The sequence below is a fragment of the Podospora pseudoanserina genome, chromosome 5 (genome assembly GCF_035222485.1).
Source record: "Podospora pseudoanserina strain CBS 124.78 chromosome 5, whole genome shotgun sequence".
NCBI classification, from domain to species: Eukaryota; Fungi; Ascomycota; class Sordariomycetes; order Sordariales; family Podosporaceae; genus Podospora; species Podospora pseudoanserina.
In genome coordinates, this window is record NC_085924.1 from 1,874,842 (window position 1) to 1,889,991 (window position 15,150).

The window sequence follows — 15,150 nt, forward strand, 5'->3', positions numbered from 1 at the left end:
GAGAGCTGGCGAGATGCTGGCATGGAGGTCAAAAGTGGGGATGTCGCTGTCAAAGCAGGGACTTGAACGGGCGGGTCCCGGAAAACAAGCCGAAAAGCTTGGTTGAACCAAGAGGGTCAAACAGAGGCTACGTGACGTCACCCAGATCCCGGAGAAGGAGATGTTTGGACACCGACTGTTCCGATGAGCCGGTGACTTTGTGCCCCTTCCGCGACTGCAGAGCGCCAGATCTTCGCTACAGGCAGATCGTGGGCTATGCCCGAAGCCACAGTTATAGCCGTGTTATTTACCCTCGACAACTCGGTCGACTTTGGGTCTCAGCCCCGCTCACATCATCTTGACGGAAACGGCAGCGTGTTAGCGCCCAGCCTCCCGGATACTCCGTACGCTTTGCTGGTCGCCTGACGCTTTTATGCTGAACAACAACTTCAACCGCTCACACATTTTAAACAATATCACCAGCCCATGCTCGTGTGTCGCGCGACAGCAACAGCCCAAACTCCTCCATGTCAGCTCCTCCCGATCAAGCGACGGTCGATGCCCCGCCTAAGCGCAATGGCACGACAACCTCTGCGCTGCTCGAGAAGTACGCGAAGCAGAAGGAGAGGATAAAAACAAAGACAGGCCCTCCAGGCGGATTCGATCCCACGCCTCTGCCAGACGCGCCGCCTGGCTACACTGTCAAGTTCACCTTCTATCGCGCCTTCCACCTCCCAATTGCCGATCTGCATCTCCACTCCTCAGACCCCTTCATCTATGCGACATTGTTGCATGCCGCGCCGACAAGACACAAGGAAGACCCCGTCTTGACCCGACGAACGCGAACACTGAGGAGAACCACCGAACCAGAATGGAGGGAAGAGTGGATTGTGGCCAACGTTCCAGCGTCGGGATTTGCGCTTAAGTGTCGCCTGTACGACGAGGATTGGCCAGATCATGACGATAGACTGGGCAATGTTACCGTTAGAGTCCCGCATGTCAGTGAGGACTGGGAAGGATTTGGACCTGAGGGCAAGATATTTGAGGTCAAGAAGCGCTCCGGCAGCCGCAGAGCTTACTTCGTCCACGGCATCAGGTCGGTATTCTGCCGCAATGTCCCACTGACACCAAGATTGCAGCTTGGGATCGAGGTGTTGGGAAAGTCGGACCCTCCGCATGCCCAGGTTTATACCGTTGGTCCAACCCACTGGGTGAAGCACTACAGCCCAATGATTGGGTGGGTAACCGGTGTCAAAGTCAACAAGGACGCGGACAACGACGCGACGTCTTCTATCCACTCGAAAAAGAGTCGTCGCACAAAGAAGTTTGAGTGGGTTTCACCTTATTGCCTGCTGGATCTACACATGGACGCTGATAACTTGCAGCTTCCAAGCAAACGAGATACAACTCGCCGGGCCTGTACCGCCCAAGCTCTACCACCGCTATGTCGAGTTCCGCCCCATGATCGGCCGCATGTTCTCCTCCAAAGGCTTACGCGGCCGGATTCTCAATGCCGTCCTTCACAAACAGCATCACCGAGTCTACAACTTTGACTCCAGCACCGAATACGGCAACTTTGAAGCTTGCAGCGAAGAGGCTTCTCTCCAGTTTCTCAAGATGGTCCACTTTGACGAAGGCGGCCGCATCTTTACATATGTCATTACTCTTGACGGCCTGATGCGCTTCACCGAGACAGGCAAGGAATTCGGCATCGATCTTTTGTCGAAACACTCGATGCACAGCGACGTGGCCACGTACATAGCCTGCTCGGGCGAGTTCTTCATCCGGCGTCTCGCTCACCCGCGCAAGTCACACCATCGCCATCACAGCCACGTCTCCTCGGGCGAATCCTCGTCTACTCAGGCCCCAACCCCACCGACGCATCCGCCCAACGAAAACATTGGCGATGGGCCCCCCAAGTCACCCCCACCACCCAAGCCTCAGCTTTACCAGCTGATCATTGACAATGACAGCGGGACGTATCGTCCGGACAAGTCGGTCTTGCCAGATTTGCAGAAATTCTTGGAGAGGAATTTACCTGGGATGGAGATCAAGGCTATGCACTGCGACGAGGAGGAGCTGAAGAAGATGAAGAAGATGCAGATGGAGATCAAGAAGAAGGAGGGTCCGGCTGTGAGGATGGTGCTGAACCGGAGCCCGAGCAGCTCGAGTTTTAGCTCGGATGATGAGTCGAGATTGGGGGATTTGGCGAATTTGGGGGATGATGATGATGATGAGGGGGGGGGGTTGGGGTTGAGGAGTAAGAAGGAGAGGGCGTTTGATCTTGTGCAGGAGCCGCAGAGGTGGAGGGAGGTTATTGGGTACCCGAAGAAGAGGAAGACGGGGGACCTGGAAAAGGGGAAGGGGTTGGATGGGGCGGGTGATGAGGATGAGAAGGTTGGTGGGAAGGTTAGGAAGGAGGAGGAGGAGGAGGAGGAGGGGGTTAAAGAGGGTGGGGATGGTAAGGCTGAGGGAGATGTTAAAGGGCATGGGGGAAAGACAAAGGTTGATGGGGATGTGAAGGATCTTAGTGACTCGAAAGAACAGGACGAGAAGAGGGAGGAAAAGAGCGGCGATACTGAAGGTAATGGTAGCGGTAATGGTAATGGTGATGCCGCAAGTTCAGGGGTTGAGACCAAGGCGTGAGATGCTGGTCTAAACGAGAAGGACAATGACTTGACGATATAGATACCTCATTTTTGCTTAGCCGGGCAGGGCAGGATTAGGGCCGATGGCGTCCGGAGTTTGGGTTGGTTTATGGCATCATGGTCAGGGCATTGATGATTCCCAGTTGGGTTAGCGAGCGTTTTGTTTGTATTTCTGCTTCTCTGCTCTATATTGCTGAAAGTCTAGATTTCATTTAATCCCACCATTCGCCAGCTTCACTCTTGCCGACAGTCTTATATGGAGGCCTCTCCTACAAGCACAGTTTCTTTTTCCTATTCAGTGTTATGCTCACATTTCTCTCTCTCTCTCTCTCTCTCTCTCTCTCTCCTCACAAACTATTTGGTGGCGATAAAGGCATCTCCGGTCGTGATGGCGGCGTCTCGGTCCCGGATGCTTCCATAACCCCCACGCTACCTACCTCGAAGGTTTTGGGACTTGACAGCTGTGAGTCTTTTTGTGGTGGGTCTTGGCAAGCCACCGCAGCATTCATCCCAACGTCCATGTCGTCCATCGCGGAGGCTGCCAAGGCGAGGTCGATGCCCCGTTGGAGGACCTGGGCGTCTAGACCACCACCATCCATGGTCAGTATTTGGTGGTGTGGTGTGGTGTGGTGTGGTGTGGTTACGGGATTGTGCAAGTTCAAACTCACAAGCATGATTAACCATCATCCCGGGCCCCTCCTCAAAACCTACCCACAGGGCCTCGAACTGCTCATCAGACATTTGCGTCTCTTTGGCCAGGGGGAGAGTGCTGTCCCCGATGGCTACATACCAGAGGACTATAGCGAGGGCGCCGTTCTTCTTTTGGGGGTGCTGCATTAGGGCGATGGGCTCGGTGAGGCGGGCGGTGTTGGGGAGGAGGACGTCGCCGGAGGGGTCGAAGCGGGCTTTTTGGAGCTGGGGGTTGTGTGTGGAGGTGGAGGAAGGGGGGGTGCAGCGGGTTGATAAGGGGACGGGGAAGAGGGTGGCGGTGCAGCCTGCTTCTTCGTAGGTTTCGCGGATAGCGGTTACCTCGAGGGGTTCGGACCAGTCTTTGCGGCCGCGGGGGAGGTAGTAGGTTTTAGAGGTGAGGTCGTGGATGATGAGGACTTTGCGGGCGGGGAGGTCGACGGTTATGGTGCCTGAGGCGAGGTAGAAGTCGGAGGAGAAGGTTACTTTCCAGGGGGGGGACATGATGGGGATGGGGAGGGGGGGAGATGAAGGTGTGGATGTGGGAGGTTTGAAGATTGTGAAGTGTGAGAGATTGAAGACTGTGAGAGGCTTTGGAAACTGTGAGAGGGCCGAGTAAATGGCGTTGAGCCTTGGTGTTAATGGTTGATATTAGAAAAGAAAGGTAAGGTCAAGCACATGAGAGCGGTGAGTTTGCCCATACAAAGTCCAGAGTAGGCAGGTGTAAGTGATCCGACCTGTGGGCAATATCGTGACGACAAGGTATCTTATACCCCAACACCTTCTCTTGTTGGTTTCCCCAGGATAGGTACTATCATAGGTAAGGCAAGGTAACATTGAAGTTCCCGGAACCATGGTGTGAAAATCAGATCACCTTTGTTGGCTGAAAGGGGCTAGGGCTACCTGGTTCTGGACCTGCCAAACTAAGGAGCGCACGACACACACCTTTGATGACCAAAAAGCACCCCACCACAAGATCTATATCGCTTCCCCATTCGTATGTTCACCGACGATGATAGGTGACAAATTATCTCCCTGTGCATAAGGTGACAGGTAAACACCATGAATCTAGGGCGCTGCAGTCCTTCCCAGCTCCTGGAATCTCATCTGATCACTAACTGCAACGGTTCAACCAGTTATGCCTTTGCTAGATCCTCCGAGACACCACGGATGACGTCCTCAGCCGTGTTCTCTGTCGCCTTGGCTGATACCTAGATCGGTGATAGCTCCGGCTGAATGAGGTGGCATATCTGGTCAGATCCCCGTTGACCTTTTTATCAAGCAAAAGCAAGGGGTTCCGGGAAACCTGAGGGATTTCATGATCGGATTTCCGATCTGGCGTGCTATTGGAGAGTTTGGGTGATCACAGCAGCAGAATGGGAAAAGCAAACATGATTTTTTTTTTGGGCCGCGCAGCAATGAGCCGCACTTTGGATGACTGTCAAGACGGAGGTTTCCGAGCGTGCTGGCTGCAGGTTGGAGGATTTAAAGAGGGTCGGTGAGCAGCTGGAGACGGCACTTCACAGATGAAGGTTTACGGGAAGAGAGGTAGTATAGGTAGGTATATATGCTTGATACTCTCTTGATGGATCGTCGCTAAGAGCACGTAGGTATACACGACTAGGTTACACTGCCCCTTTCAGACCCAATTTGGCTGCATCATTGTGAATGCGGGGTTCGGGACCGAAAAAGTGGTGACTTTGATCTGATAGGAGGGGTTTGGTGCTGTTGGACATATCCTGTGATAGTTATCAGTGTAGGTATGAAATGAAGTCAGTCAACGGGGCACAAACACATTCCATCTGATGATGTATCTATCTCCTTTAACTTTCTCGAGTCTCTCATCAAGTCTGTCATTGTCTGATGTTGAAAGCTCCCCGCCAAAGAGCCAACGTTGAGGCTTGGCATGGATACCACCTACCCACAGTACCTATTCATCCGAGACCCTGAATTGATACTGATACTGGTCCAAGACATACCTGATTAAAGAAGATATCCCCAAGAAAAGACCTTGTGCTCACTGACACCAGATCGTATCGTTCAACACGTGGGAGATCCGAGGGCAGCATCCGGGACATCCTGACAAAGATATGCAGGGATGGCCCTGACCAGGCGATCAGCCAAACGATCTGGGGATTCCAAAGCCTTGGCAGCACTCCTTCTGGAAGCCAATGCCGGGGCCGACGCGAATGTCAGATGAGCTTCCACGCTTCTTGACCGAGCCCCTGAATACGCGTTCATATCGGTGATACGGAGTATTGGGCAACCAACCTGTTGGAAGGAGCGGAAGCACGGTCATCTCAACACAACTTCCAAGCTCCCGTCTTTGAGGACCAGAGACTGGCTGTCACTGTTACTAGCGCTGGCCAACGACGGAAGCTCGGTCCATCTTCCACCTCAATTACAGTGGACACCCCGCGCCTGCGCCACCAAGAAACGACGTCTGAGAAACAAGAAAGCCGCTAACAATTTTGGAGCTCCCCGTTCGTCCAAGTGCCACTCACAGTCGCGCTCCAGCTCCCATCCTTTGGGCACGAGTTGTCATCGTAATTGGCGTCGCCTGTTCCGAGTTGGAACTGTTTATATTGTTCTCCAGGACCCTTTTCGATAATCAACTCTCGAACACTGTCCATAAAATCCCCAAAGGCCTAGAAACGTGGCTCCTCCCCTGGCAGATGAAACGGAACGAGCCCCTTGGTTACAATTCTATCGAGAAACGAGATTACAACATCCAGGCGACTTCACTGTTTGCAAGACACCACCAGCCCAGCCACCACCTACGGATACCTCACCCTGACTGCTATCAAGAGTCCGTTTGATCAATCCCTTGCGCTCCAAACTCACCATCACCAGTCAAGTGGGCGTTTGTCGACGGTACTTGGGGCGTTTGGTCGGTGGATGAGGACCAGGTCCTGTCCCGACGGCGCCGAGGGATGCAGACGGCAAAGGGAAAGGCTGAGGCGCTTGGACGGAAGGCCAAGGTGTGTTTTCCTTCTTCTCTCGAGTCTGGGTTGTTCTAGTGTGTGATCGTGATAGCTAATCATGATTTCTCTTCGCTCCGTCTAGCTCACTCAGTCGTACCAAGAGCTCCTCGAGTAGGCCCGCCCACCAACGAGACCATCGCTACGATTGTATCACGCTGACCAACCTGTTCCCACAGCGAGTTCTCCAACAAGGACCTGAAATCTGTCGGAAACTACACTCTAGGCCGGTTAATAGGAAAAGGATCCTTTGGCAAGGTTTACCTTGCTACCCACAAACTCACAAATGGCTCCAAGGTTGGTTCTGAGCCGCGCATGCCATTGGGCAAGGGCAGTCATTGATGTGTTTATTTTTTATTTCTAGGTTGTTCTCAAGTCGGCGAAGAAGGACGATGCCAACCTGGCCCGCGAGATTCACCACCACCGCCAATTTGTACACCCACACATAGCAAGATTATACGAGGTGATTGTAACCGAATCCATGGTATGGCTGGTGCTGGAATACTGCTCAGGTGACGAACTCTACAACTATCTGATCGACCATGGCAAACTCCCCGTCGAAAAGGTGCAAAAGACGTTTACGCAGTTGGTCGGCGCCGTGTCCTATGTCCACCAACAGAATTGCGTTCATCGCGACTTGAAGCTCGAAAATATCCTTCTCGACAAGAATGAGAACGTCAAGCTGTGCGACTTTGGCTTCACCCGGGAATACGAGGGCAAGGCCAATTACCTTCAGACCTTTTGCGGCACCATATGCTATTCGGCCCCCGAAATGCTAAAGGGAGAGAAATACGCCGGCGAGAAGGTGGACGTGTGGAGCTTGGGGGTCATCTTATACGCTTTGCTCACGGGTGAGCTGCCGTTTGACGACGACAACGACCAGGTCACGAGAACCAAGATATTGACGGAGGAACCAAACTATCCCGATTTTATACCAGCCGACGCCTTGTCACTCCTCAAGCTGCTCCTCTCGAAACGCCCCCTGCTACGACCGACACTACCGGATATTCTGGCGCATCCTTTCCTCGCCGAGCACGCACCGCAGCAGCAAGAGATCCTCAAACTGGAACGACCGGCACCTTTTTCGACCCCTCTTGAGAAGGAGGTATTGCACCGGATGAAGAGTGCCGGGGTGGATATCGAGGCTGTGATGGAGAGCGTCATTTCTCAGCGATGCGATGCTCTGGGGGGTTGGTGGACGTTGCTGCTCGAAAAAGAAGTACGCAAAGTGATACGCAGAGAGAGGAAACGAAGAGAGAGGGCCGAGAATAGGAATTCACGCCGCTTCTCCCAAGCTTCCAGTCGACTGAACGCTCTGGCGACGGTCGAGGAATCCCAGTTCGCGAAGCTCTCAGATACCCCCCATAGGACACGGGGCCGGAGCCAGAGGAGAAGCGCCCACTACCCTAGCTTGACGATTCCAGACTTGCCCGGGTTTGCCGACTTTTCCAAGACTGGAAACGGAAATCTTGCTCTTAGTCCTGATGGGGAGGTGCCACCTCCACCGATTGACAAGGACTCGATAAGGTCAGTCAGCTCGTCGAGGCATCGGAGGCCAATCCCACCACCAAAGGAAGGGGTTCTAAGAAGCGCACGCTCTAGGGGCAGCACCCTCCATCTAGTGACGACAACAGACGCACTAGAGGCCACCACCACCTCGCAGGCAGGTGACCCAAAGAAGGTGAAGAAACGACCGTCACATGCCATCCTTGCGACGTGGAAGAACTGGACACATTGGCTCTTTGAGCACACGGGGATGAAGAATGCCAGCAGGCGTGGAGGAAGCCAGTCGGCACCTAACCTCCTTTCCAAGCAGACAAGCGCAAAGGATACCAAGTCAAAAGATGCCAGTCCCCGGCCCCAGACCAGCAAGTATCCGGTGAGCGGGTCTAATGCAGCTCCTGCTACCGCCAGCCTACCCAAGGGTGTGGTTGCCAATGGCTACCCACCCCGCGGCTCTTCGGCTGCTCAAGGGACGTCGTCCAACCCAATATCGCCGACCTTGTCGACCCCATCCATGCACCATCCCCGGATGCCCAGCTCCTCTGGGTACAAACGGCAGTCCATGTCGCCTTCACCTTTGACACCCCGCTCAACCATCCGGCGATCCTCTGGGCCCACTGGACTCCGCGGACGAAAGTCTACCTCGTCATCTGTCTCGTCAGTGCGGTCCCTGCACCACACGCACCACCATAGCCACAGCAAGGCTAGCTCAACGTCGTCGAACGGTTCCGTCTCCACGTCGGTTTCCAAGACGCCAATGCAGAATGCTCGAAGTCCCCACCACTCTGTCAAGGTTTTACCGGCCACTCCTACGGGCAACACCTTTCCCAGCAACATCCGTCTTGTGCGGGACCGCAGCGGACCACCCCTGAGCGTCTTCAACGAAGGACTACCGGCCTTCAACGGAGCCATGATTCCACAGCCCCCAGGCAGCCCGAACCCGTTTTCGGGTAACGGAGTCATGTTCGCCAAACGCAAGCGGAACATCTTCAAGGGGCCCATGCTGAGTTTGTCAGGTTCAAGGGACACACGCAGTTCGGGGTCTGGATCAGCAAGCCATTCTAGAAGTGCGAGTGCTAGCGGTCTCGGGCGTAGGAGCGGCGAGATGGCGATTCAGGAGGTGGACGAGGACGACGAAGACGACAATCTGACCGAACGGGGAAGGGGTCCTCCGAGTGTGACAGACGAACTTGAAGAGGTGGAAGAGGTTGACTCTTTCTCGCCAATCGTCAAAGGCCCGGGCGAGATTGTGGAGGAGAAGATTTATGAGGAGGGAGAGGAAGAGGCAGAGTTGAAAGCGGGGTTGCCTGGCTTGCAGCCCGCGGCGACGATAACACCATCGCCCGTGTTATGAGGACGGTGTGCACAAAACATCTATCTTTTTTCTGTCTTTGCTAATCTGCATGAGAACATGAGTGACGGGGGACCAGGCCGGGGCCTGGTATGCCCGGTACGGCCGAGAAATAAGTGAGGAGTTACAGAAGTCAGAGCTGAAGTGGGGATGTGTAATAGTTGCCGCAAGAAGTGGCGGCGTGTTCCAAGCATGGGCTGGCTGTATATCTAGCTACAGCAGTAGCACGTTATTGTTGCTTTTCCTTTGTCTTTACAGCCGGGCGTGTTTTGAGCTTGTATTGTAGTTGTTAGGGATACCACTTGAAAGAATTTCTTTTTGCTGTTTATATTGTTGATTTCAACTATCATTGACTCACGTCGTCGTTCACGGGTTGTATTGTTGGGGAGCAGGAACAGCTTCCGGAAACTGTGGTCTTGTCGGTAAGTGCCGCCGTCTGCCTAATCTCATGATCACTTCATACATCTTTTTCCAAACCAAGGGTAGGGATCATTTTCGTCCCGGAAGGCTCGGTGATGATAGCTGCAAGAGATGTCCGAGAAGGCAGTCATTAGCGTGGGAATGTCAAGTGACCTGTCAGTCAGTCTTGCAGCCGTCTGGGGATGCGATGTTCCTGCAGTTTCCCATACACCCATACACTTGGAACACTAGAAGGCAAAATATCAATATCAGCTTGGCGTTCGTCGGGGGAGGACGACGGGTTGAGGCCATTGGCTCATTGGACAATGGTAAACGATTCGGGAGTCTGGGCTGAAGAGAGGGCCGAATGTCGGACTTTGTGACAGGTACCTGGTAAGGCAAGGTCAGGTACGGTGAGGGGGGTGCTGAGTGTGATATGCTGAGCTTCACGAGGTTTGAGGTTGGCTGAGATGATTCCCATCTCTATTCTTAGCTGAATATATGTCTCCTCCTCTCCTGTCCCGGTTTTCAGCATGTGTGGTTCGAGGGTAGGTCGCTGGCTCTTTGGGCGAGTGGCACCCACCCACATGCAACCAATTAATATCGAGCCGTGTTTGGGGGGGGGCTTGGGTTGCACACAACGTGCCCGCCGAGCACAGTTTCGCACACCAGACCTTTGCTGCTGCGAACTATTGCAACTACTGCACGCCCTGCATCTGCCCCCCTCACGAGCCTAGCCTCTCTCTGTTCTCCCGACCCTGACATCAAGCGGGGGGAGGAGCGGGGGAAGCAAGCCACGATTCGGTAAATGTTTCTTCCCGTGACTCCCCTTAATGTTCACAAATTAATACTCATACCGGTAGGGCAGAGAGAAGGCAGCTTCAACGCTTCCTCCCGCTTGCTTTGCCGGCCCCAGGTTTTGCCGTCCTTTGGGACTACAAAGCGAGTTCGACTGGCTGCACTGCTGATAACCTGGGTTACTCCGTAGCCATGCCCATCATATTAACCTGCCTGCACGTCGCCGCTGCCGCCACATGGAGGCAGAGAGATTCCCAGCAGCTGGGGCAGGCCTGATCTGGTTCGATGGTCGATTAGTCAGGTCGTCGTCACGCAGGCCAAGAAAGCAACGACGAAATCCCGTGGATGATAGGCAGATAGCTGATGAGGTTTTGTGATACCGGCTCCGAAGGACGGGGGATGGGATGACAAGGACTTTAGCAGAGGGGCAGATCATCATTGCCTTTCCTCCCCCGGACAGTTTCCTCCTTTGACCTAGATTAGGTTACTTTTTTCCTGTTTATATGCCGTGCTTGTTGTACCTTACCCTAACCTACCTAAGCTCGGTCAGGTCTTCTTCCGGGATATGGTCCCCCTCATTACACAGGGGTCCGGCTTACCCAAAACCGCCGCCGTGCTCACACACACACAAACAAAGTCGGATATGCACGTATGTATTGTCCATGGATATCTCCTCTTCCCCTGACCAAGTTGAAAGGGTTCTGGATCGCCAAGATACGCCCACACATCCACACATTACAGTTCACCTCCAATTCCATGCCTAGCGTCAAGCGGCTCACTCGCAGCTAGAGTCACATCACGGCTCTTGTCTCCGAGGCGGCGGCCGAGTTTTGACGTTCGGTCCCGGATATTGAGGCTATCACGGTCAAAACCATAGATTATTGTCTTTTCGGGAGTTCTGGGCGAAGCAGGCAGCTAGGGTATCATTGCTTCCCCTTGCAAAAAAGCACTATGAGTTTTTCGTGGTGGTGGTGGTGGTGGTGTCGGGCTTCAACTTGACCTGTTTGGGGTGGGTTATCAGAGCGGCTTGTTTTGTCGAGGAACACTGGGATGTGTGTGTGTGTGCGGGTGTGTGTGTGTGACGAGAAAGCTCACCACCACATGGTCGGACGGAGATGTTGTGCTCATTTGCCTCCCGAGACACGACCTGGTGGATGGTGGAAAAGGAATTTTCTCTCTCTTTTGGGAGGCAAGGGTCATGTCTGGGAGGGGTCACTCATTCTGCTTGGACCAGTTTCGATGGGTGGTGGGCTTTGGGTGGAAAGGGGAGGGGGTGATATTGAGGTAGGTAGCTGAGGGTTCAAGTGGCCGGAGTATAAAGATGAGTATTATCCCGATCTTCTGCTGGTTGTATGTCTCACTTTGTTCCTTGAGGTTTTGTGAGTACTACCTACCCTAGGTACTGAACTCTACCACCGTCTTCTCTTCCAACTTGAGCATTGCCCAAGGTTCAGAGGTTTTTATTTTCTTGTGTCCTTTGGACGGGTGCTACCAACCTGTGTTCCAATCGTCCTTGAAATAACTGTCCGTTGAAGTCTCATCGGACAGTTTTTTTGGGGGTGAGGATCATGATGGTTACCACCAAGGTTGTCTCCAACATGCTTCTGTCCTACGCGGCTATTTTCCTGTGGTGGTGTCTCGTCCCGGTTGGTGGTGCGGTCGCTCTGGGTTCTTCCCTCGAGCAGCCTGTTACGCCGCTGCTGAGGCCGCGATCACAGCGGCTACAGCCGAGACAGACGTGCAACACTGCGACGAACAGGCAGTGCTGGACCACGAGCCCGGTGTTCAATATCAATACTGACTGGGAGGCTTCGACGCCGGTGACGGGTGTGACAAGGACTTATACCTTTACGCTGACGGAGGTGAATAACTGGATTGGTGGAGATGGGGGGATCAAGGCGAAGGCTATGCTGGTGAATGGTATGTTTTTCTGTTCTATCGTACATTTCAAACAAGGTTGGAACTAATATCTGTGTCTAGGTCAATTTCCTGGTGAGTACCGACTTGATGGACAAATTAAGGAACAGTGATTCTGATTGGTGTTTTTCAACAGGACCAACGATTACAGGCAGTAGGTTTGATTTTTTGACGTTAAAGCACAAGATTCAAAGGCTAACAAACTACAGATTGGGGAGATAGAATCAATGTTACCGTCGTCAACAACCTCGTCAGCAACGGGTGAGTCGCCGTTTACGACTCAATTTGATGATCCCAACAGCTAACTGGTTGGGCTAGCACATCTATCCACTTCCATGGCATTCACCAAAAGAATACCAACAACAATGACGGCGTTAGTGGTGTGACCGAGTGCCCGATTGCTCCTGGGAGAAGTAAGACTTACTCCTTTATTGCGACGCAATATGGCACTGCCTGGTGAGTTCAAGCTGAGTTGAAGCAGCATGTACCAGGCGCTGATAACAAGCCAGGTATCATTCCCATTTCTCAGCACAGTATGGCAACGGTGTTCTGGGAGCCATTCGCATCAACGGCCCAGCATCAAGCAATTACGACGATGATCTTGGTCCGCTTGTGATTAGTGACTGGTATTACGGCTCGGCGTTTGCGCTGGCACACCGAGTCAACAGCCCTACGAATCCATAGTATGATAACCCCTGATGTTAGGTTGATCTGAGATGACTAACCACCAGTAGCATCCCCGGCTTCCCCGGATCGCCACCTCCTAGTGACAACATTCTGTTCAATGGCCTGAACAGAAGAGCCAACGGTGCTTCGGGAAGCTATCGCAGGTTCACCCTCACGGCCGGACGAAAGCACCTCCTCAGACTCATCAACGGCTCAGTCCAAGCCAGTTTCACCGTGTCCTTGGTAGGACATTCCTTCACCATCGTCGCCACCGACATGGTCCCTATCACGCCCGTCACGGTAACAAGCCTCTACATTGGTGTCGGCCAAAGATACGACGTCATCATCAACGCCAACCAGCCCGTAGCCAACTACTGGTTCAACACCACCTTCTCCTCGGCCCCCTGCGGCGGAGCGACCAACCGCCCAGCCATGATCTTTCAATACTCGGGCGCACCCACCGCAAACCCTACCTCCGCGGGAACAGTCCCCCCCGACTCCCGCTGCGCCGATTCTCTCAACTACACCCCCGTCGTCAGCAAGTCTGTCCCCTCAGCCTCCTTCACAACAGGCAACACCCTCAACACCCGCCTCCAAATCTCCACCACCGGCGGCATCTCCCGAGTCTACTGGCCAGTGAACAACACCCCCATGAAAGTAAACTGGAACAACCCAACCCTCGAGTACGTCAAAAACTCCAACACAGGCACCATGCCCGCAAACACAAACGTCATCTCCGTCCCTACCGCAAATCAATGGACCTTTTGGCTTATTGTAAACAACTCCTCCATCCCTCACCCCGTCCACCTCCACGGACACGACATCCTCATCCTCGGCGCCAGCCCCGCCCTGGCCGCGCCGATCAACCCGACTAATCGGCTGAGGCCGTACAACCCCTCTGTTGATGGCCCGGCCTTGAAAATTGCGAACCCGACGAGAAGGGACACGACGATGCTGCCGGCGTGGGGATGGTTGGCGCTCGCGTACCGGACGAACAATCCGGGGGCGTGGCTGATGCATTGCCATATTGCCTGGCATGCTAGCCAGGGGTTTAGTGTGCAGTTTTTGGAGCAGCTGACGAGTATACCGACGGTGATGAATCTGAATGAGTTGACGGGGAATTGCAATAATTGGGATGCGTTTTACCCGAGTGGGGCGCCGTTTTTGCAGGATGATTCGGGGATTTGATCTCTTGGGTTTGGGTTTTTTTTTTTTTTTTTTTTTTTTTTTTTGATTGGGGGCAGAGGGGGGCTGTTTACTACTGGGACGTGTTTGTTGGTTTCTTGAGCACCTTGTTTTTCTTAGTTCGACCGTGTCTTTGTGCTCGAGAGTGAATAAACGCTGTATTATTGCTCCTTATCACAAACATGGTAACGAAAGGGGCATGCAATCTCCTGTCTCTCTAGGTCTCATGTTTCTCTATTACTTCTGCTCCTTCTTCCCAAGCCCAAACCAACCCACCGCCGCCTTCCCCCCATTCACCACCCCGCTGCCCGCCGTCTTCCCTCCCTCAACAGCACCACCAACAAGGGTATTCCCCGCCCCGCTGACGACATTGCTGTTTCCCCCGGGGACATACCCGCCCTGACCATCCTTGCCCTTTCGCTCAAGCCTGTTGACTCCCTCCCTGGAGAGTAAATCGCCGACTGGTCTGCCCAGGCCGTCCTGACCGAGCTGGGAGGAGGCAGTGGTGTGGATGTTGTCTTGGAGGGTGTCGACTTGGGAGATGCCGGTTACTTTTGTTTTGTCGAGGTTTTCTAGAGGGACGACTGGGTTAGTGGCTATAGTGGCTAGGAAGGGAAAGGGAAAGGGAAAGGGATATACCTTTGGTGGTGTAGCTTGCTTTGTTGTCGCGGGTAAAGTAGCGGAGGTAGAGGTCTTCGAGGTAGGGAACCCAGGTTTCGTAGAGGGTGTTGTATTGGGTTTTTGTCCACTCCATTTTTTTGCTTGTTTTCGATGTTCCGATTTAGGGAAGATAAGGTAGGTAGGTCAAGTGCGTGTTGTTGTTGAATTAATTTTCAGTTTGGGTTTTGATGTTCTAGGTAGGTAGGAGACGGGAGAATGGGAAACCAAAACTTGAGGATGTATAGACCGAATGACCCCTTATTATGTCTGCTTTCTCGTCACCTACCCAAGCAATCTTGATTTTGGGCACCGACTTACACGCGAAGAAACAAGTGTGGCTGCTGGGGGCAATGATGAAATGTGGCGGGTGGATGCT

General features: G+C 53.4%; 6 protein-coding genes across 6 annotated transcripts; 4 read left to right on the top strand and 2 right to left on the bottom strand.

Moving 5' to 3' along the window:
* Positions 1–8: 8 nt before the first annotated feature.
* On the top strand, positions 9–2,625 carry QC764_504640 (uncharacterized protein; the record flags this gene model as incomplete). Its single annotated transcript, XM_062947721.1, has 2 exons — positions 9–1,309; positions 1,365–2,625. Exons 1-2 carry the CDS (start codon positions 507–509, stop codon positions 2,623–2,625), a joined length of 2,064 nt encoding a protein of 687 aa, XP_062798956.1. The 5' UTR covers positions 9–506.
* A 685-nt stretch (positions 2,626–3,310) lies between these two features.
* QC764_504645 (uncharacterized protein) lies at positions 3,311–3,818 on the bottom strand (the record flags this gene model as incomplete). The annotated part of the gene is given in 2 exon segments (XM_062947722.1): positions 3,311–3,334; positions 3,339–3,818. Coding segments are annotated over 2 exon segments (504 nt in total).
* Positions 3,819–3,933: 115 nt separating this feature from the next.
* On the top strand, positions 3,934–9,152 carry QC764_504650 (uncharacterized protein; the record flags this gene model as incomplete). Its single annotated transcript, XM_062947723.1, has 6 exons — positions 3,934–4,367; positions 4,450–4,871; positions 4,925–6,295; positions 6,381–6,409; positions 6,475–6,592; positions 6,660–9,152. Exons 3-6 carry the CDS (start codon positions 6,248–6,250, stop codon positions 9,150–9,152), a joined length of 2,688 nt encoding a protein of 895 aa, XP_062798958.1. The 5' UTR covers positions 3,934–4,367; positions 4,450–4,871; positions 4,925–6,247.
* A 2,762-nt stretch (positions 9,153–11,914) lies between these two features.
* Positions 11,915–12,528, top strand: QC764_0078640 (uncharacterized protein; the record flags this gene model as incomplete). Its single annotated transcript, XM_062940760.1, has 2 exons — positions 11,915–12,266; positions 12,473–12,528. 2 exons carry the CDS (start codon positions 11,915–11,917, stop codon positions 12,526–12,528), a joined length of 408 nt encoding a protein of 135 aa, XP_062798959.1.
* A 178-nt stretch (positions 12,529–12,706) lies between these two features.
* QC764_0078650 (uncharacterized protein) lies at positions 12,707–14,930 on the top strand (the record flags this gene model as incomplete). Its single annotated transcript, XM_062940761.1, has 3 exons — positions 12,707–12,719; positions 12,793–12,946; positions 12,995–14,930. The coding sequence occupies 3 exons, from the start codon at positions 12,707–12,709 to the stop codon at positions 14,115–14,117; spliced, it is 1,290 nt and encodes a 429-aa protein (XP_062798960.1). The 3' UTR covers positions 14,118–14,930.
* QC764_504670 (uncharacterized protein) lies at positions 14,352–15,118 on the bottom strand (the record flags this gene model as incomplete). Its single annotated transcript, XM_062947724.1, has 2 exons — positions 14,754–15,118; positions 14,352–14,686 (listed from the first exon to the last, which is right to left on the bottom strand). Exons 1-2 carry the CDS (start codon positions 14,866–14,868, stop codon positions 14,352–14,354), a joined length of 450 nt encoding a protein of 149 aa, XP_062798961.1. The 5' UTR covers positions 14,869–15,118.
* Between the last annotated feature and the right edge of the window lie 32 nt (positions 15,119–15,150).